The sequence below is a fragment of the Giraffa tippelskirchi genome, chromosome 7 (genome assembly GCF_054371585.1).
Source record: "Giraffa tippelskirchi isolate mGirTip1 chromosome 7, T2T-mGirTip1v1.2.pri, whole genome shotgun sequence".
NCBI classification, from domain to species: domain Eukaryota; kingdom Metazoa; phylum Chordata; class Mammalia; order Artiodactyla; family Giraffidae; genus Giraffa; species Giraffa tippelskirchi.
The window spans coordinates 108,025,032-108,046,498 of record NC_137281.1 but is presented as its reverse complement, the minus strand read 5'-3'; the positions used below and the strand labels follow the sequence as shown (position 1 = coordinate 108,046,498).

The 21,467-nt window shown below is 51.9% G+C and overlaps 2 protein-coding genes and 1 long non-coding RNA gene across 4 annotated transcripts; 1 reads left to right on the top strand and 2 right to left on the bottom strand.

Moving 5' to 3' along the window:
* Positions 1-843: 843 nt before the first annotated feature.
* Positions 844-11,550, bottom strand: LOC145512834 (uncharacterized). The gene is made up of 3 exons (XR_014058848.1): positions 10,932-11,550; positions 5,000-5,080; positions 844-1,101 (listed from the first exon to the last, which is right to left on the bottom strand). It is a non-coding gene; the product is annotated as an uncharacterized LOC145512834 (long non-coding RNA).
* On the top strand, positions 10,293-14,420 carry SNX22 (sorting nexin 22). 2 transcript variants are annotated; one of them, XM_081507432.1, is made up of 7 exons: positions 10,293-10,382; positions 10,766-10,849; positions 11,261-11,365; positions 12,385-12,479; positions 12,819-12,861; positions 13,091-13,151; positions 13,618-14,420. In XM_081507432.1, the coding sequence occupies exons 1-7, from the start codon at positions 10,308-10,310 to the stop codon at positions 13,737-13,739; spliced, it is 585 nt and encodes a 194-aa protein (XP_081363558.1). In that variant the 5' UTR covers positions 10,293-10,307; the 3' UTR covers positions 13,740-14,420. The 2 variants fall into 2 exon arrangements, with proteins under 2 accessions (XP_081363558.1, XP_081363556.1); XM_081507430.1 differs by lacking the exon at positions 12,819-12,861 and having other exon boundaries at positions 13,084-13,151.
* Positions 14,394-20,323, bottom strand: PPIB (peptidylprolyl isomerase B). Its single transcript, XM_081507429.1, has 5 exons — positions 20,154-20,323; positions 19,356-19,469; positions 18,596-18,689; positions 15,452-15,636; positions 14,394-14,714 (listed from the first exon to the last, which is right to left on the bottom strand). Exons 1-5 carry the CDS (start codon positions 20,286-20,288, stop codon positions 14,592-14,594), a joined length of 651 nt encoding a protein of 216 aa, XP_081363555.1. The 5' UTR covers positions 20,289-20,323; the 3' UTR covers positions 14,394-14,591.
* Positions 20,324-21,467: the final 1,144 nt, after the last annotated feature.

Genomic DNA, 21,467 nt, shown 5'->3' with positions numbered 1-21,467 from the left:
TTCGGATGTCTTTCCTTTCCTTTTATTACCTTGGCCTTTTTGAAGAATACAGTCAGATATTTTGTAGAATGTTCCTCAAATTGGATTGGTCTCATGGACTAGATTAGGGTTTGGCATGTCGGGCGGGAACATCACAAAAGTGATGTGTCCTCTGTGTGTGTCTTAAGTTGGTAGGTGATATTAGTTGATCCCATTAATACTGACATTAGCTCTGTGATCACTTGGTTAAGTTAATGTCTGCCAGACTTCCCCTTTCTAAGTTGACTTCTCCCCTTTGTAAGTAACAAGTTACTTGTGAGGAGACACTTTGATGTCATGTACATATTTTGTTCTTCATTCAGTGTGATTTTCTGACTCCATAGTTTCTTCTACACTTGTTTGGCATTCTACTTCTAAAGGAAAGCATCGTCCTCCCTACTTATTAATCTGTTTGTTTATAGGTATGGATGAATGGATTCCCATTTACTCAAAGTTGCTAGGTATTGCTTTGATTCACAAACCATCCCAGATTTCTGGCAGGCTCCTGTGTCTTTTTAATATGTCCCTTTCATTTTTTTTTTAAATGCTTTCTTACTTTCTGGCTTAAGGTGTTCCAAACTTACCTTGTATCTTCCCAGCCCCAGCTGTGGAATCAGCCATTTTTTCCCAGGGAATCTTGATTCCTTTGAATTGAAAATGATCTTAAGAAATCAAGATCTGGGTGCTGAGTGTCCATTGCTACTGGAGTGTCATTGCTTCTAGGCTTTTCTTGGCAGACAGAGCAAGGAAATAACTGTAGATAAAGATATATGGAAATATTGAGGGAGATGGAGATAGATGATATAAATAATTAAAAATCATGAATTCATACTAGCCCCATAAATTTTATTCTCATCTCCCTTTTTCATATTTTTAACACCCTAAGAAAAATTTAAAACTTTCTCTTTGCTTTGTTTTGTTCCACCCAGTGATCCTCTTGATATAAGTCTGTTTTTGTTATTTCCTGGGGACAGACTCCCGTCTGGTGTCAGAGCTTCCTTCTCAGAGCTTTCTGCTCTGTCCCAAGGCTGATGGGGCCAGCTGTCTTCAGGGCCTGTGCATTTCTGTGTAGAACTTGCATACCTGAAAGTTAAGAAGACCAATAGCAGTTTACCCGTACTGAGCCAGAGGCCTGTATGCGGGGATAGGGCCACAAAGATGGAGTTGTTCCACTTGGAGACTCAGGAGGAAGAAATTGGAGAAGGGGGTGCTTGAACTGTGTCTTCAAGGTGAAGAGGTTTTTGTTCTTTCTGCTGGACCATCTACCTTCCTGTGTCATGTAGTGAGAGGTGGGCTCATTTAGGAAATACCAGTGGCTAGATGTGGCCAGAGTCAAGTCAGTGGACGGCCCATGGAGTGATGAGCAAGAGCTGGATCACACAGTGCCTGTCACCTGTGGGGCACTTTGAACATGACCCTGCAAGTGTGGGGAGCTTCTGGGAGGACTTAAGCAGGAAATAGCGTGGTCACATTTGTGATGTAGACATATGAGAAGATACAAGGCTGGAGGCACAAAGTGTCAGCCAGACATATAAGAGGCTTCTCTGAATGAAAAGGGAGGACTGTGCTGAGAGGTAAGGGAGATACAGAGTAAAAGCTGGCTTTGTTTCATTTAAAGGCATGTCAGATGTAACATGTTAACAAAATTCAGAGGCGAGAAAGGGAATAGCCATCAGCCATGTCTGGGAGCAAACGCAAAATGCACAGAGCAGGGAGCCTCGTTGCTGGGGCTGGGGAAGAAAGATTAACCTCCTGCATGGTAATTCAAATGTTCTCAGATATGGCTATCTTGTTGACCTATTTTGAGTCAAGTGGTTTGCAGAAGAGCTGTGGAAATGAGTCCTACTTCTCCTGCTTCCCTGTGGGTTATCTCCCCCATGCATCTCTGGGCTCCGGAGTCCTGAAGGTGAGGGCTTAGAGCTGAAGAGACCCCAGCATTCAGAATGGGTCTTCAGCAACAGAACAAATGCAAGAAGTAGAAATGATAGGAAGCATTACATGTGGATATTTGTAACATTGAGCTCTTTCCGAGTGATTTTCATTCTGAATGCACCTGTAGCTGAGAAGCCTAAAGAAAATAAAGAATACCTGTGCAGCACAAATTTGAAAAGTCATGAGAAGGTAATGGAAATCTAAAGATGGGGCCAGGAACTGGTTGAGAAAGGAGTGTGGTGATGGAAGGAGTGTCCTTTGCTGAGCATGTTTAGGGCCCAAGTGGGATTGAAAACTATGTATTCTGAGGAACAGCAGACCCTAAGGTGGTAGGATTTTCCCCAGCAGTCTTTGGGAGGGGGAGGAGTAGGAAAGGAAGAGAATGGTGATTCCCTCCTTTCCTGCATTTGACCCATGCCTGAACAGGGCACTCTGCCTTAATGAGTCACTGACTAAGATTCTCAGCTCCACGTTGGGGAAGAGTTGGGTCAGAGCTCAGAGTTAGAAATGGACTAGAACAACCCATCCTTGTCTTCTGGCCCCAGGGTTGGTGCGACATCATCTGCCAATGTCTTGTGATACCAGTTGTGTGGCTCAATGTTGGCAATCTCCGCCAAACAAAAATTCTGTAATATTTAATTTGAGCCTTAGGGTATCCATAGGAGCACAATGGCTACAAAGAACAGGACGAGATGAGGCAGGTGACTGAAGAACAAAAAGCAATTTAAGGCAAAAAAAAACAATTAAGACAATTAACTCTCCAAAGTGGAACATCTCTTTAACCCTGTGACCCCGGAAAATATCTGGGCTTTAAATAGGTGCTATGTAGGTAACTGTTGAATAATCTCCAACAGTGGGTTCTGCCACCTGGCCTTCACAGCCTGCTGTGAGAGGACTCCAGCTCACCTTTCCCTGTTTATCTCCTAGTCCTTCACAGAAGTGTGCGTACCTCATGGAAACAGACTCCACATACGCTCCTTCCTGCCCCACTGCTGTGTAGCTTAAGAAGCCTTGATTATCAGTGGCCTTTGCACCTGAGGCGCCCTATCTCAAGCCCCCGTCCCTCCCTTCAGTCTTAGACTTACACTTGTCTGAAACAGCCAGCCTTCGGTATTGTGGATGGAAGTGTGAGTAAATAGAGACGAGGGCATTGGTTAGTGTGTCAGGACACTCACTGGGGATTCCCATAGACACTTCTAGAAACCCAAATCCATGAAGATGGCTATGCAAAGAAGCCTATCATAGCATTGTTTACAGCTGTAAAATTTGAAGTCAATCTAAATGTACAGCAGGAAGGGATTAAATGAATTATGGTACATAATACAATTAGATATTATATAGTAATTGAAGATGATATACAGCTATATTCATTGGCAAGAAAAACTCATTTTTGAGTAAGAATAGGTTACAGAATTACATGTATAATATGGTCTGCATTCATATAAAATTATATATATATATATGAGAAGGATGTTGATTGAATTGTTAACTGTGATTGCCTCCAGGGATGGAATTTTGCATTATTTACAATTTTTATACTATTTGATATTGCTTGGAATTTGTGTATTATTTTTATAATCATAAACATTAAATAAAGCTATTTTCATTGTGGGAAAGCAACCCACTGCATCCATTGAGGCCTACATTCTCTGGGGAGCTTTCTTTGACCCATCCTCCACCCTACCCTATTCCCCACTGGAGTGGGAGCCCCGGCTCCTTTATAGTTCTTAACGTAGTACTTCGCTGTCTCCTTAATATTCTGGTCTTTCTCACCCTTGATTGTAATGTTATCTCACCAGCCTCCATGGCTCTGAACTCCTTAAGATCATGGTTACTCTAGATGGATATTCATCTAGGTCCCTCCTCCACTTCCAAAAGCAGCCTAAGGGGGCAGTGCTCTTAAGCTGTGGAGATTATTGTTTTACAAGCCTATGGCCCCAGATCTTGGGGATTTTCAAGAGATTCAGAAATAGGCCTGATTTGGGGTTTGGTAGGCTTTGCTGCTGTGGGCTTTTCTAGTGACTCAAACAGTAAAGCATCTGCCTGCAATGCAGGAAACCTTGGTCCAGTCCCTTGGTTGAGAAGATCCCTGTAGAAGGGAATGGTAACCCACTCCAATATTCTTGCCTGGAGAGTTCCATGGACAGAGGAACCTGGTGGGCTATAGTCCATGGGGTCACAAAGAGCTGGACATGACTGAGCGATTAACAGGCTTTGCTGTGGTTGGCAGGATCGGTGTTCAGTGCCCCAGGTGAGGCCTACAGGTGGGAGGTGATAGCCACCTGCCTCATTGCATGCCCCTGATAAGCCTCCTCCCTCCCCTTTGCTTTGTCTGTTGTGGAAATGCCCCTCTGGCTCTGCTGACCAGACCTCTGGGGCAGAAATCCTCCCCACCCCCAACACCAAGGCTGCTCAGTGGAGGCCAGCTGCTCAGCCTCTGTGGGATTCATTCTGGGTCCAGAAAAAACCCCAAAGAAAAAAATCCTGTCCCATCTGAGATAGGACCTTTCTGTAAAGGGATGTGACAATTGTTTCCAAATGACTGCCCCCTTCTAGCTCAAGTGCTCTCAGCTTCCTCTTCCCTTATGAGTGACAGTGGTGACGGCCACAGGGGCCCGGGAGCGGGTCTCACTAGAAAAAAATGATGAGGCACCTGGCAGCCAGGAAACGTGCAGGGAAGCGTCCAGACCGTCCGGGTAGTCCCATCCCACCCCAGGGCCCCATAACAAGAGCTGCCATGTGGTAAACACCTTCCTGTGCCAGTGGGTACAGGGATGTGAAGCTCACCTGGCACCATGACCATGCCAGGTGGGCATCATTATCTATATGAAAAGACTGAGGCTTAGAGACCTTAAGCAGCTTGCTCAAGGTCACACCGAAGAGCTAAGGCTTGAACATTAGTCTACTTGACTCAGCCTGTCTGCACCCCCATGTGCCATGTCCGAAGTCAGGGATGGACAAGGAGGATCTAAATGCTAACCCACTAAGTTGTTTCCTTAAATGTCTGAACAAACTCACACAGCAGGGCTATCAAGGAGAAGTAACCCACCTGACATTGTAGGCATTTGTGCTTCTCTGACCCTGTGAGATGCTTTCCCCAGATGTGCTCAGTGTGTGGCAGGACCAGAAGCTAGAAGATGGAGAAGCAGCTTGGGTGAGTAGCTGGGGACCATTAATGGCAGAGGCTAAAAACTCTACTTGCCAAGAAACCCCAGACAGTATCCAAGGCTCCAGTGGGTCGAGGGCGGGGCAGCACCTCCCTTCCAGACAGGGAGGCCTGCTGCTGGGGGCACCCCTGCAGCTTTACCTGTTGTCCTTAGTTCTTGGTCTTACAGCCTTCTTCGTGATAAACCCCTGTGACTTGAGGGTGCCTGAGTACCTTGAACCCCAGTGCCAGCACACCAGAGGAGCAATTGGTTGTTCCCCTGACATGCCACTCTAAGGGAAGTTAGGAGTTGTTGTAGGACCAGAAGAGTCTCCCCGGGAAGCTGCTGCTCTGGTGCCAGACGGCTGGGGTGCTCTCCGCAGCTCCCCCTGCCCAGGCCTTGCTTCATGTTGTCTGAAGCAGCTGCACTTCTGTCCTGCAGCAAGAGGCAAGTGGCTCCTAGGAGTGATACTGCTGGCTGCAGCCTTCCAGTCCCCTGAGAAGCAGGGCACCAGCCTAACCTGGGGCCAAACTTTGCTCTCAGGGCTTGGGCAGGATATGCTTGTCAGAGGTGCCTTCCTAACACAGCCCTGTCCACAGCCCACTTCTCCCTTCCTCGCACCTCAGTTTCCTCATCTATAACATGATGAATTTAGACTAGCTAATCATTTAAAATGTTTTAGCAGCAGAACTAATTTTTTAGGTATCCACACCAAAGTCCAATATTTACAACATACATTTCTAAATTCTATTATTTCAGATGTATAAGATGTACTTATTAAGCAGTTAAGTGCTCTGAAACTTAGAATGAATAGGACAGTTGCTTATTTACACGAACCTCAGCTTCCAATTCTTTATCTTAATTTTTTTTTTTTGGTTGTACAATATTAGAAAATCAGGAAAAGCCTGATTACAGAGTTAGTAGTTGGAGTAACAGAATTTTTGTTGTGTGTGTGTTTAAGCCAATCTTGCAACCTCAGGATAATGAAAGGAATAGAGTTTGTTTTCGTTGTTTGAAAAATGAATCATTAACAATATATGGGATGAACTATGTGTAATCTCCAAAACCCCACAGTTTTGGCCGACAAAAACAGCGAAGTCATCTAATTCAGTCAAATAAGAATAGCTAACATTTACTTACTGTGTGCCAGGCCTCATGCTAAACACTGTGGGAGCATGGTGTCATTTAGTCTACACACAACTCCCCCTGGTACAGATAAGAACCCTGAAACAAGGGTGCTGTCCAAGGTTGCCCAGGTGACCAGAGCTCGGACGCCCGCCCCCCACCCAGCCCTCGGGAGCAGCAGTCCTGGCCCAGCCTTGCCCCAGGGTTGCTGGGTCCCCAGGTCAGCCTGCCTCCGCCCGCCCGCGGGGAGGGGAAGAATCCAGCCTCTGTGCCCAGCGGCGCCCGCCGGCCCAGGAGCTGTTTGTTTTCTTAACGGGGTTAACCAAACCTCCGGAGCAGCAGAAGTCGAGCCCGAGTCCCTGAAAGGGGCTTTGTGTGCGGGCGGCAGAGGACTAGGGAGGGCAGGGCGAGTGGTGGAGGCGGGGTGGGGGCGGGGGGAGCCGCGATCCAGCCCACCTGCAGCCCGCGACCAGGCGGCCCCAGGAGCGGGTCGGGTCGGGAGAACATCTCCATCCCCAGCCCTTGCCCTCTGCCTCGGTCCTTGATCTTCATCTCCAGGCTCTACGTCTGGACAGCGGGGTCAGGGTGGCCCTCCCTCCCTGGCGGGGCTGGTGTGAGCTGTAACAGGCAGGCGTTTCCAACATGGCCCCCAACCAGGAGCATCAGATTCACCAGCGACCCTGTGGGAAACTCACAGGATCAGACTGCCTGCCGGGCCTACACATTCAGAAATCCCCAGTCAGGGCCCTATAACCTGAGTCTGGAACTTAGCTCAGTGTTCATATAGGGAGCCGGCCAAAGGCTTAAAGTAAACAGGAAACAAACTTTCCCTTTGACAGTAATAACTGCTCTGGAGTGTACACATCATGTCAGGTGTTCCTCTTTACAGGAAAATGGTCTCTGGACGTTGTTTTATCTCCCCAAAAACATAAATGTCTCCAGATCCAGGATCTTGTTTTTCTTCTTTTGAATCTTTATATTCATGTGTGAATGAAATGCCATGGCATAAGGAGCTGCAGCTTCCCAGGTGGCACCAGTGGTAAAGAACCTGCCTGCCACTGCAGAAGACACAAGAGATGCTGGTTTGATCCCTGGGTGGGGAAGACCCCTGGAAGAGGGCATGGCAACCCACTCCAGTATTTTTGCCTAGAGAATCCCATGGACAGAGAGCCTGGCGGGCTACAGTCCATAGGGTCACACAGAGTCAGACTCGACTAAAGCGACTTAGCATGCAAAAGAAGCTGCAGGTTTCCTACAAGATATTTCACATCAGGTGCATCAAATCTCCTATAAATGGGAATGAAAATCCATTGATTTGAGACTTCTCAGGAATACCTGAAAATTGAACAAATGAATAAGGTAGATGACCATCTGCAGAGAGAGGGTCAGAGACAGAGAGCTAGGTGTCTGCCTCTGCAGGTGGGAAGAGGATTCCTGTTGTCCCTCCGCAGGCCCTTCTGTAACCCTTCAGCAACGCTGCTCCCTTCCTGCCTCTTTCCTAGGCCTTCCCTCCTGTTCCCAGGCTTTCCCCAACAACTCACTCCCCACCACAACCCCCACCACCACTACCACCATTCATCCATATAGTCTTTCAAGCAACAAAATTTCTTCTGGGTATCTACTACATGCTTGGACCATGGTGGTAAACTGCTGTCAAGAGACCATGTCCCTGGGCCGATGGTACTGAGTCTGGACGCCGAGTTGGGGACACCAGGGAAAAACACAATTAAAAAAAACCAGTAGGGCTTCGCTGGTAGCTCAGCTGATGTAGAATCCACCAGCAATGCAGGAGACCCCAGTTCGATTCCTGGGTCAGGAAGATCTCCTGAAGAAAGGACAGGCTGCCCACTCCAGTAATCTTGGGCTCCTCTGGTGGCTCAGATGGTAAAGAATCTGCCTGCAATGTGGGAGTCCTGGGTTTGATCCCTGGGTTTCGAAGATCCCCTGGAGGATGGCATGGCAACACACTCCAGTATTCTTGCCTGGAGAATCCCCATGGACAGAGGAGCCTGGTGGGCTACAGTCCATAGGGTTGCACAGAGTTGAACACGGCTGAGTGAATAAGCAGAGCACAGCAGTAATACTGGAGTAAGGACGGAGACGGGGTGCTATAATAGGGTGGTAAGGAAGGAAGGCATCTTTGAAGAGGTGAGGTTTAGGCTAAGGATTGGAAGCTCTAGGCAATGCCCTTCAGGTGAAGAGTCAGGAAAGGGTGTTACAGGGAGATGATACAGTGAGTATAAATGACCTGAGGCAGAAAGAGCTCCTTAGGTTTGACAACTGGAAGAAGGTCACTGAGGCTGGAGCCCCATGCCAGAGAGGGGAGGAGAGAAAATGAGATATGGAGGCTGGGCCAGGTCATTTAGAGCTCTGGAGATCGGGGTTGGGGGGAAGAGGGGTTTTGTTTTAAGCACAATGCAAAGCCTTTGGACAGTGTTAAGCAGATACCTTGATAGTCGGTGCTGCTAGATATAGAGTGGACTTTGTATGAAGGAGAGCATCGAGAAAGAAAGGTGAGGTCCAGTAGAAGATGTAGAAGATGTGGCAGCAATCTGGGTGGTAGGAATAGAGGGCAGACCTTCCTTAGGATGGGTGACCAAGAAGTTTAGAGGTCTGAACATCCCCAGAGAGGACTAGAAGTGCAAGGTCCCTGACTGGAGGGGCCCTAGAGAGCAAGGGAGGAAATGAAATCCCAGCACTTCTCCTCATGGTGGGTCATTTCCCTTCCAGGAAGTTTCAGCTTCCTGATTCTGTCACCCTTGTGAGGTGGAATTTGGGAGGAAATGGTGTAGGACATGGTATTGATGAGACCTGCTTGTCCCCATATGGGGTCCTCTCAGCCTCTCTGGGGGCAGAGCTGGGAATGGGGGTAGGGGGCTTCTGCTCCAGCACTGCAGAACCTCTGCACTAAGGAGGGAGCGAGGGACCCCATGGTCCCCCAACCCCAGCTGCAAAGACAGGTACTCTGCTTGCTGCACCTTCCCACCATGAAGCCTTCTGCTAGGTATGAGTTCTCTTCTGGGAGGCAGGGGCCTCCCCTTCCTCCATTGCCCCCAAGACTCTCTGGGGAGAAGTCAGTGGAATGAAGGGTTATGCTGAACGGGACAGCTCCCTTATGGGGGTGGGGAGGAGCGCTGAGAGCTGGAAGCAGAAGCCCCTACTAGCACAGGTGAGAGAGTTCTGGATTAAATCCTGCCACAGACCCAAAAAGATTCTGCCAGAAGAATGGGCAAGAGCAGTGTAGTGCCACCTTCCACGGTCCTCTTCCCCATCCATCGTCCTGTACACCAACACCACCCACCTATGTCTCCAGGATGAGCTCACAAACTACCATTTTCTCAAAATCTACTCTGCTGAGGGCTTAGCAGGGATCGTCTCACTCAACATTCCTACACTCTCCTGAGGGAGGCATATTATCCCAGTTTTGCAAATGAGCACAGAGCTACACAGTTGGGGAAACCCGTGCTGTCTGACTTCTAAAGCAGAGCCTTTGTCCCTGCACTGCCTCTCCCCAACCTGATGCAGGTTTGGGCTGAAAGATGATTGAAATGGAGGAATGGATTTGAAAACCGAGTGAATGGTGGGGCCTGTGAATGCTGGGGGAGAGGGGAAATCAAAGCCAGCGTGCGTCGAGGTGGAAGGAAGGAGATGGAAGTGCAACCTGGTCCCGGGGAAGGGTGTGAGGAATGCAAGGGACGTTCCTAGTTGGTCTCGGCCCAGCCTCCCTGCTTGCCCAGCGTCCACAGGTGCTTACAATCCTTAGTAGGCGTTCAAACAAGAGCAGGTGAAATTGAGCTAGCCCGCAATCCTGGCAATCATTGGGCACTCGATGAATGTGGACACGTTGACAGATGCCTCTCTGCTGAAAGGTCCCCACGCACTGCTGCCCCACTAGGCTCAAAGGGCCGCGCCCGCTTCCCGCCGCCGGGGGTCCAGCCTAATCTGCCCCTTGCAGGACCCGGCGGCGCGCGGGAACGCCCGGGGCGGGGCCAGCGTGGGGCGGGGCCTGCAGGCTCGAGGAGGCGGGGTCGACCCGCAGGGGTCTAGGGTCCGCTCTCTGAGAGTTTGGCTGCGAGCGGCGCGCGGATGCTGGAAGTTCACATCCCGTCGGTGGGGCCCGAGGCCGAGGGCACCCGGCAGAGCCCCGAGAAAGGCCACATGGTGAGCGAGGGCAGTGGATGGGAAGGGGCGCGGGGACCCACCGGATTTCCCCGCGCAGAATGCAACGGGGACCCCGCACTCCGGGCTCGGGAGCCCGAGCGCGGCGGCCCAGGCGGTCGGGGGACACCCTGTCGAGGGTCTCTGGGCCGCTGGGGTTTGCTAGCCCTGCCGACGGCGGTCCCGGCTCCTGAGGGACTGACTGCACCGGGCAGAGTCCCCAAGTGTGTGGGAGATTGGGAGGGTCCCTGGAGAGCAGCGGCGCTCCCAGGCCGCTTTGTGCTTCTGCGGGCGGAGGGTGGGCTGGGGGCGTCGCCGGGAGCGGGTCCGGCTGCGCCCTCGCGCCGGGTCTTACGCGCACTCGGCTGCCCGCCGGCGTCCGCCAGGTGTTCCGAGTGGAGGTGCTGTGCCGCGGGCGCAGACACATCGTGCAGAGGCGCTACAGCGAGTTCCACGCGCTCCATAAGCGGGTAAGGCTGCGCGCACCACCGACCCATGGACCCCAGCCCGGCTCCTGCCCAGCCCCCGGAGGTCTCTGCCACCCCCCATTACCTCGCCAGGCCCAGGAGAGCTCAGGTCTTGGATATAGACATCCTCGCGGGCTGCGGAAAGGGCGCAAAGCTGGGCAGGTCCCAGCCTGTGCTCTTCGTGCCCCTGGGCGGCCGGTCTGGCGTCCTGGCTCTTGGGGGCGGAGGGGGACAGTTGGGGGCGCCTCTCGCCCTTGTCCCAACCGCCACTCACCACGCGGGTGTGTCTCAGGGTAAAGCCTGAAGTTTGGGGGTGGTGGCGGCGGGGAGAACTGGGGGAGGGCTCTTGGCTGGGATGAAGTGAGCTTGAGGGCTCCACCCGGATGCTGTGATCGCACCGCAATAACCTGGCAGATTAAGAAACTGTACAAAGTGCCGGACTTCCCGTCGAAACGCCTGCCCAACTGGAGGACCAGAGGGCTGGAGCAGCGGCGGCAGGGCTTGGAAGCCTATATCCAGGTTTGCGTGGGTCTCACTCTATTGCCCCTCAGTCATCAGGACCAGAGGGGGGATTCAAGCAGAGAAGTGTGGGGATATGGGGAGAGGGGGACCCATATTTATTGGCCGATACTTTAAGCCTCAGTTTTCTAAACAGTAAGGGGCTCCTCCTGATGGCTCAGTGGTAAGGAATCTACCTGCAGTGCAGGAGATGCAGGTTCGAACTCTGGGTTGGGAAGGTTCCCTAGAGAAAGGAATGGCAACTCACCCCAGTATTCTGGCCTGGAGAATGCCATGAACAGAGGGGCCTAGCAGGCTACAGTCTATAGTGTCACAAAGTCGGACATGACTAAAGTGACTTAGCACTTTCGTCACTAAAGATGGGTCTAAACTTCCCTCTCTGAATTGGTAGGATTGAGTGAGGGGGCCAGCAGATGGGTGATCCCAGTAAGATGAAGGCTTGTTCTCTTCTTCCAGAGTGGATCCTGTGCTGCCCTCATGATAAGGATGGAAGCCGTTCCCCACTCTCCCACACAGTTATGCCCGATTACAGACCAGGCAGGCTTCATGGGCCAATCTGTGTAGTCACCTGGGGCTAGTGCTCAGAAGGGCTCTAGCTTGGTTTAATGCTCTGCTCTGGCTGTCTTGAACTTCTTTATCATTTTAGAAGGGCCCCTAGGTTTTCATTTTGCACCAGGCTCTGCATATTACTGGAGAAGGCAATGGCAAGCCACTCCAGTACTCTTGCCTAGAAAATCCCATGGATGGAGGAGCCTGGTGGGCTGCAGTCCATGGGGTCGCGAAGAGTCAGACATGACTGAGCAACTTCACTTTCACTTTTCACTTTCACACATTGGAGAAGGAAATGGCAACCCGATCCAGTGTTCTTGCCTGGAGAATCCCGGGGACGGGGGAGCCTGGTGGGCTGCCGTCTATGGGGTCGCACAGAGTCGGACACGACTGAGGCGACTTAGCAGCAGCAGCTGCTGCATTTTACATGGCTCAGTCTGATTACAGGTTTCCTCTGTTCTCTTCTCCAGGGCATCCTATACTTGAACCAGGATGTGCCCAAGGAACTACTGGAATTCCTGAGTCTTCGGCACTGGCCCACAGACCCCAAGGCCAGCAACTGGGGGTGAGCATCCATCCCTACAGGGGCTTGGTATGGGAGGAGCCCCAGGGCTGGGGGGATGGGGGCTCTCTGCAGCCAGCAGGTGAGGAGGCCAAGCCCCTTTCCTTCTCATATACACCAGGCCATAGCCTGGCCCTTCCTTTTTGAGACACAACCTCCTTGGTCATTTTCTTGACCCAGTGGAGGGGCTGTTTTCTGGAGTACCTTCGTTACCCTAGCTGCCTCCGGAACTGAGTCTGTTACAAATAGAAGCAGCAGTCCCCTGGGAGGTGAAAGTCTGGGCTTCCGCATCTCCACCCTTGCCTCAGGCTCCCCTAGGCTGCTCACAGTCACTCTCTTCAGCTCCCTGGGGGAGTGCCTGCCTGGCAACAACAGCCAAGTCCAAGTCTCCATCTGCCCTGGGCTGCTGCTGCCCCCTCGTGGCCATGTGCTAGGGCCTCACGCCTCTGGTCTATCCCTGTGGTTCAGGTTTTCACCTTGATGCCTCCTGATACCACTGCCCACTTTTCCCCTGAGGGTCCTTGGCGATCTCAGTTCCTAGTCTCCATCCAACCCAAGACTTTTCTCTGCCTCCCTCTACACTGTTCATGACCCCTCTTCTTCCTAGCTCCCAGCTGTACCACCGGCCTGTCGTCAGCTTCCCCATGGATCCTTACATTTGCATCCCATCCCCAGGTGAGATGGCTCCTCTGACTTATAATCCACATTTAGGGCCCAGATAGCAGGGTGGGAGTGAGGGTGAACTTGGTATCTCTCAGCTTTCAGGACCCCCGGGCAGCATCTCCCTCCTACTGCCCTCCTCTGGGGCCACACCTCCCTGCTGCCCCTACAGTCTTTGTCTTCTCCTCCAGGGAGCAGACATGGTGAAATGAGCTTGGCTCCCTTGCTCTCCAATCCTCACCAGCCTGGCTTTACCATAGATGTGAACAGAAAGTGAACTGGAAATGCCAAGGGCTTATTTGGGGTGGCCAACTGCTACTGCTGCCTTGGCATGGGCTCCTCCTGGTCCCGGGAGTGGGGGAGGGGTGGTGGCAGTGATGGGGGGAGGTGCCTATGGGCAGGAACTCGAGCTGCAGGCCACCCCACACCTTCTCTTGCTTGGTGGCCCCTACCCCTTCCTCCTGTTTTCCTTCTGTTCTAGAGCCTCTGCCCAACATGGTGGTGCACGGCGTGCTCCAGGGCCTCTATGGCTTCAATGCCAGCATAGCTGAAGCCCAGCCGGAGGCCGCCTGTCACCCTGCTCCAATGCCGCTGACGCCCTGACCAGTGCAGAGGCTTTTAGTTTTTAGGCCACCTGCCAGAACAATCATGTGCCTCAGTCCTCAAGCTGGTCACCCTCGGCCTGGACCCAGGACTCACCAATCTCCACCCCTCTGGGCTCAGAACTCAGCTGCACTGGTATCTGAGGTAGTAGAATCCTAGAGCTTAGGGGCCAGAGCAGGGACAACAGAGAGTAGGGAATCAAGGGAGAATTCCTTTATAATTTTCATAGCCCACCAATCTGCCTGCACTGCAGGAGACTCAGGTTCGGGAAGATCCCCTGGAAAAGGGAATGGCAACCCACTCTAGTATTGCCTGGAGAATCCCATGGATAGAGGAGCCTGGTGGCCTACAGTCCATGGGGTCGCAAAGTGTCAGACACGACGGAGCGACTAGCACTTTTGCAGGTGCACGCCAGGAGGGGAGGGCCTGCAAAGGTTGAGGCTCAGCAGCTGGCAAAGTTTAGAAGCAAGTGGCAGAAGCTCCAGCTTAAGGTTTTGTGCACAACACCTGGGGCAAGGGTGCAGGCACCCAAGGAGGGGACTGGCACCACTGCCATAGGAGCCCCAGTCCAGCTGGCGCTAGACTTGGAAGGAGGTGCTGAAGGGCCCATAACCCAGCGCATACACAGATTACTTAAAAAAACAAAACAAAACAAAAAAAACACCATTTTTTTATTGGTCAGTGTTGGTAGGAGTCTGTTACAAAACTGGGCCCATGGAATGGGAGGGGAGGGGCCCGCCCCGTCAGATGCCAGCCCTGGGGCCAGCGCAGCACGGAGCCCTGTGGCGAGCTACCTTCACCCCTGGGAGGGCCACACAGAAAATTGCTCAAAGGGAAAAGGTCCCTGGGGCCCTATTCCTTGGCAATGGCAAAGGGCTTCTCCACCTCGATCTTGCCGCAGTCTGCGATCCTCACGTCCTTCAGAGGCTTGTCCCGCCCGTCCGTCTTGGTGCTCTCCACCTTCCGTACTACATCCTGGGGAGGGAGGCAGAGTGTCAGGTCTGCCCCGCCAGGGGGACAGGCCCCAGCGTGCAGCTGGGAGGGCTGAGACCCACACGTGAGGAACAGCGTACAGACCATGAGGCACCAAAATCCTAGGGGCATCGTGTCCGGGGGCCCACCCAGGTCAGAGAGAACCCAGCTTTGACAACAGGAGGATGCAGAAGTCTTGATCCTCTGAAGCACCATCCAGGTTGGGCTAGGGGTATGTGGGGGGTGGGGAATGGGGAGTAGGTACCAAGTGGCTTCTCCAGTACCGTGTGTCCAGCTGTGCCCTGTACAACTAATGGTGGAGCCAGGACATGACTGTCTGAGTGACAGGATGAAGGTGCTTTATCTGTGAAGCCTCAAAGGGGCCTCCTGGTCAGCCTCTGCCTGGGGCCTGGAGGTATTTAGAATTTGGGGGCAAGACTTCCCTGGTGGTCCAGTGGTTAAGAATGCACTTGCCCAGTGCAGGGGGGCGCAGGTTCAATCCCTCACTGAGACACTAAGATCCTGTGTGCCATGGCTGAAAAAAGGAAAGGGACTTGGGGGCATAGAGGTAGGCTGTTGATTCACAATTCACCCCAGATTTGCACAAATAAAAATTGGTCTGAATCTATATGTTCCCTTCTAGGAAAGGGATAAAATATATGGATCCCCTGCCCTGGTCTGTGTCAGATCTCGGTTGGGGCGGGGGTTGCCCAGGGATAGCCTGAGCCCCCCAAACTCACCATGCCCTCTAGAACTTTGCCGAACACTACGTGCTTGCCATCTAGCCAGGCGGTCTTGACTGTTGTGATGAAGAACTGGGAGCCGTTGGTGTCTTTGCCCGCGTTGGCCATGCTCACCCAGCCGGGCCCATAGTGTTTAAGCTTGAAGTTCTCATCAGGGAAGCGTTCACCATAGATGCTCTTACCTGAGAAGAAAGAGTAGGTCAGGGAGCTGGGGTGGGGCTGGTGGGCAACCAAGCAGATCTTTGGGGTGAGGATTCTAGAGGTCGAATCTGTCCCCCGTGCCAGGCGAGGCTCCAGTGGAGTACAAGGACACACGTACCAGCTTCCCACCCTCTGGCCCTGGAGCCAAACCATGGAGATAGCCAAAGTGGGGCATGAGGCCAGGCTGATTGAGTGAACGGCACACACGATGTGAGAAGAGAGCTTTATGGCTTTCAAGTAAGGCACATATTAGAAATGACCTTGGATGTGGCCGCAGAGGCCTGCTGTGGAGACTTTAACAGAGAAGAGGTGTTGGGGAGGATGCCGGGGGCTAGGGGAGGGTAAGAACCCTCCAGAAAAGGAGGACTGCTACAGCTGACCAGCTTTTCTTCCTAAGAGCACAGAAGATGCTGAGGAAGCTCCAAGCAGGAAGAGAGATGGGTGGGGAGGGGCTGCCATTTGTGTTCTGGAAAGTCAAGAGCCTCGTGGGCAACTGAAGCCCAAAATAAAAGGTGGCTCTGAGTGTGTGTACCATGTCTGTGTGTGGAGGGTTTGGGGCCTGGGAGTGAGACAGGAACCAAGAGCACAACTCTACCCACCCCTACCTCTCAGAGACCCTAACTTCAACTCCCAAAGCTAGGTCCAGGGGAAAACACTGCACCCTCCTCCGTCCCTGTGAGATTCACACTGTGCCCTAGAGGCCCCAAGAAACCAAGCAGCAAAGAAGTGATTTTCACTTTGGTTTACCCAACACCTTTCAAACTTATTTGCATAAGAAACCTTTTTCTCCTCCTTCATGACTCAATCAGACAGAAAGAGAGCCTCTTGAGGATATTTCTGGAGGGGAGTAGTGGGGCCAAAAATAAGCTATTTTTATTTGTATTGTGAAATGTAAAAAACTGTCAACTCGTTAAGATAAACGAGTCCCATGTGAGAATCCTTTGTAAAACTCAGCCAACTGCAAGATTTTGACTAGTGCTGCTATCCAGAAAGCCCCCAAACCTATATACTTAGCTCCCATCACTTTCCCAAGATCCCCAAACTTCAGTGGATAGCGAAGGTTATAAACTCAATATACTTTGTCGTCTTTCTCTCCAGACTTCAGTTATTCTCTTGACATTTTCCCCTCTGCACGTTGTGCTGCCCTCACCCCCACCGTCCTTTCTTCCCGTGCCCGCTTCCCCCACTGCAATCACGGCTGAGGCTCAGAGTGGGAACAGTGTGCCAGAGGACTGGTGCAAGCATCTGACACATTAAAAAAAAACCCACCCTGTGAGGCAGGACCTAAGAGCCCCCTCCTCCTCAAAGAAACCAGGATACAGAGACTAGACGTACCCTCACTGGGAAGCACCAGTGCCGGAGTTCAAACCAAGGTGGTCTGGTTCTCGAATCTCTGCTAGGAATTTTTCCCTGTAGGAATCCTCCCTGGGTTCAGGCTCACATTGCTCGATGCAGGGGCGGTTGTACCAACCCCCTCCCAGTCTGCTTCTCCTGCCTCAATGTCCTGAATCCACCACACTATCCCTCAAAACTCCCCTGCCATCAGGCCTTGCTCCCATTCAAGTCTTCAGCAGATCTTCACTCTATGGAGGACAAAGCCCTGGGTCCTGGGCCTGGCCCCAGCCTGCCACTCTGGGCTCCTGGTGGGAGCTCCACTGCCATCCTCCTGACCCACCTTCAACCAAGCCCCTGCCGCAGAGCTGAACGCATGCTGTAACCCCGCCTCTTCCTTGCCCATTCAAATTCTCCCCCGTCAGGACCCAGCTCAAATCCTCATGTTTGCAAGCCTATTTCTTGATCACCTTGGCCCAAAGTGGGCTTCCCTGGTGGCTCAGACAGTAAAGAATCTGCATGCAACGTGGGAGACAATTCCTGAGTCAGGAAGATCCCCTGGAGAAGGTAATGGTTACCCACTCCAGTACTCTTGCCTGGAGAATTCCATGGATAGAGGAGCCTAGTGGGCTACAGTCCATGGGGTTGCAAAGAGTCAGACACAACTGAGTGGCTATCACTTTCACTTGGCCCAAAGTGAGTCCTTCGCTTGTCAGTGCTTCGAGGATGGCTGGCTTTCCTTACTACTCGCTGGGCACTGCACACTCAAAATCTCACCTCACCACCCCCAGCACCCACGACTCCTGACACCTAACTCTACAGACGAGGAAACCAAGGTTCAGAGGACTTGCTTGCCTGTGGTCACCAAGTGAGAAGGTGGAGACACTCAGCAGTGCGTCACTCCATGAATACAGTGCTTTGTATCATGTCTGCTTGTCCCTCTCATCCAGCCAACTATTACTTACATCTTGAGTCACTTTCCTAGTGATTTCTCCTAGTTCTTCCCACCTAAATGATAAACTTGAGGACAGAGCATGAGCCCTAAAAGCTGTGTCACAGCCTATTTGTGACTTTTCAGGTACTGGAAGTGAAAGTGAGTTGCTGTCCCACTGATTTTTTTGTTTTGTTTTGTATCCTCAGCACCCACCACTGAGCCTGGCCCAGTCAATGTGGATCAGTTGGGTGAGCTGCAGCTGTGGTCTGAGAGAACGGCAGGCTGTACACTCAAGTGTGGTGACACCTGTGGGTTAGTCCAGGGTGTCTGTCTGTCCTAGTGTACAAAGAGTGCAGGGGTCAGCTCTTGTCAAGTGCTCTCTGGTGAGAGACTGCCAAGGAAAGCAATTTCTCTCAGTCCTGTTGGGGCCTCCAAGGTCACCACACGAGCGTTGCATACCTGACCTACAATCACCTACAGGTGTGTTTTGCTTTGCTTCCCTCCCCCCAGCAGGTACTGTGGGAAATGTCAGAGGCTGTAGGGCTTGATCAGCATGTTGGCCTCCTATGTCTGCCTGAAACCCATTCCTCCCTCTCCTCTGTACTGGGTTCCCTGACCCTCCAGCCCTGGGGGCTGCCCTGAGACACCCCTATGCCCAGAAGACTTGAGGTTACCTCCAGTGCCATCTCCCCGGGTGAAATCTCCACCCTGGATCATGAAGTCCTTGATCACACGATGGAATCTGCTGTCTTTGTAGCCAAATCCTTTCTAGAAAAAGGGATAGGAAGGTGAGAAGGTGGCATGAGGCACGAGGCAGACACTAAACAGGCCCTGCAGAAGAGAAAGCCCTGCTGCAGATCCTTCCTTCAATGTGCTACTGGGTGACTGGTGGCCAAAGTCCAGGCTAGGAAAGGCAAAGACCCCACGTTCCTCAGCCTTTATACAACTCCCCTTCACTTAATGCCTCTATCTTTTCCCTTTCATTTCCTAATCTAATCATAGGAAGAGATGCAAAGAAACCGACAGGAAAAAAAAAAAATTACCTGCTGATGCAACCGGAAGCTGGAATACAAACTTTCTTAAATGAGGAATTCAGTTCCTTAAAACCTGGAAAGCTCTGGGCCTCTCATTCTGGTGCAGAGGCCACAAGTTAGTTTCCCTAAATGTTTCCTTTAGTTACTTAAAGATGAATAACCAAGGTCTCAAAGATGAAAAATTTTCTCAAAAAAAAGAAAAATTCTAATTCTGGATTTATTTTTTAAAACTCTCGCAAGACATGGTACTCCTGGATTCCCAGGGCCAGAGGGTACAGCTGGTACTCTGTGAGGGCCACTGCTTTGGGTGGGCCACGTTCTGCAGGTCAGTTTGCTGTCAGCCCTACTTGCCAAACTTCACTGCCTTTTGAGTTTGGCTACCCTGCCTCCAGCCACTTACCTCTCCTGTAGCTAAGGCCACAAAATTATCCACTGTTTTTGGAACAGTCTTTCCAAAGAGACCGATGACCACCCGGCCTATATCTTCATCTCCAATTCGCAGGTCAAAGTACACCTGAGGAAAAAGGCCATTTAGAACTTAGCTTCTTAAAAGGGGTCTTCCTAGGGAATGAAGGGCCAAGAAGCTACCCAGAAGATGGTAGAGAAAACAGAACCAAATTTTAATAGCAGTGTTTCTGCATCTGATTTTGGTGGTGACAAAAACCCCAAGAAAATCTAATGAATGCTCCATATGTTAGTTTACACTCTCTTTTCACTACTGGGTAACAACCTTTGCTCTAAATAAATAATGGGTCCAGATTCTAAAAATTAACATCAAAAAAACATAAAGAGAGGAGCCCAAGCACACCACTCAGGTTTAAACTACACTGCTGTGCTTTGGAATTGGAAGTGACTAAAATCTGGCCTAAGAAAAGAAAGGACTAACAATTTGGCAGACGCGGTCTTTCACCATTTCCTTAGCACCAGGGGTATTTGCAAAGTCTGCAAGCCCGGCCCCAGATGGGCATGCCGGGTCAGGGTCGGGCGATCGGGGAGGGTCCGGGTCATTCTCCAGTCTGAAAGCGTGAGGCTCGCCCAGGTACCAAAAGGCCACAGTAGGGAGACTAGGGAGGGACAGAGCCAAAGCCGAGAAAACCCAGGCCCGAGCTCCGGACACATGTAACCAGCTGGGCCAACGCCTGAACACTGGAGGCGAGGGCGGGCCTCGCCAGGCAGGTCTGGAGAGGGGAGGCCAGACCTTGACAGTGACTTTGGGCCCCTTCTTCTTCTCATCGGCCGCGGATGGTCCAGGCAATAGCAGGAAGAAGACGGAGCCCACAACCAGGGCGGCGACGAATAGCACCTTCATGTTCCGCTCCGAGAGGCGCAGCATCCACCGGGAGAAGCTAGCGCGGCCCGGGAGCCAAGGCCGGAAGAGGGTGGGGATGCGGCGACGTGTGACCCAGCGCCTCCACTTAGGGCATCCGGGGGGGACCGGGGCTCCTGCAGAGACTCCGAGAGGGAGGCGGGCCCCATTTTCCCCCCTCTAATTGGGCGCTGGATGGTAGGTCTCGACGTGGGGCGGAGCCCGGCTCGCCGACTGGGGCGGGCGTAGACGCCGGCTCGTGGGTGGCTGCCACGTTACTGCAGCCTCATTGGCTCCGCAGCTCGCCGATACCCTCAATGGGAAGGGATCAGCGCAAGGCGATACCGCCTCCAAGAGCCCAGGGATTGGGCTGCTGAAGAGACTACAAGCCGCGGCAGACAGAGTCCGTGGCCCGCCCTTCCTTTATCGGAGTGGAAGTCTTTTTGGCAGTTGGTGACCAATGCTTTAGGTTAGGAAGTCTGTGGATGGGGCAAGAAGACACTTGTCCTTGTGGGCCAGTCAAGGATTAGTCACCAGCGAATTGGGTTTGAGTGTGATAACCTTCAAAAACTCAGGGTACGTTTGTGCCTACTCACCGTATGACCTTCCCAGGTGGCTGAGATGGTAAAGAATCTTCCTGCAATGCAGGAGACCTGGGTTCCATCCTTGGGTCTGGAGAATCCCCTGAGAAGGGAATGGCACCCACTCCAGTATTCTTGCCTGGGGAATCCCATGGAAGAGGAGCCTGGCCCGCTGTTGCACACTGAGAAAAATTGTTTACCAAGCTAGTGTTCAAAGCAGACTTTCTCCACAAGAGGAACTAATGTTAAAATAGCCTAAAGGTAGCCTTCTTCCACCAGGGGCCACCCCCCCCCCCCGACTTTTTGGGAAAAAATTAGCTTGAAGGATACAGTGCGCTCAGTATGAAGTTTTTTTTCATGGTGATTTTTTTTTTTTAATTAATTTTATTCTTGACTGTGCTGGGTCTTCAATGCTGCGCGGGCTTTTCTCTAGTTGTGGTTAGCGGGAGCTACTCTTATGGTGAGTGGGCTTCTCATTCCGGTAGCTTCTCTTGTTGCGGAAAAGGGGCTCTAGGGATTGCAAGCTTCAGTAGTTGAGGGTCCCACGCTCTAGAGCACGGGCTCAGTAGTTGTGGCACATGGGCTTAGTTGCTTCTCAGATTTTCCCTGACCAGGGATTGAACCC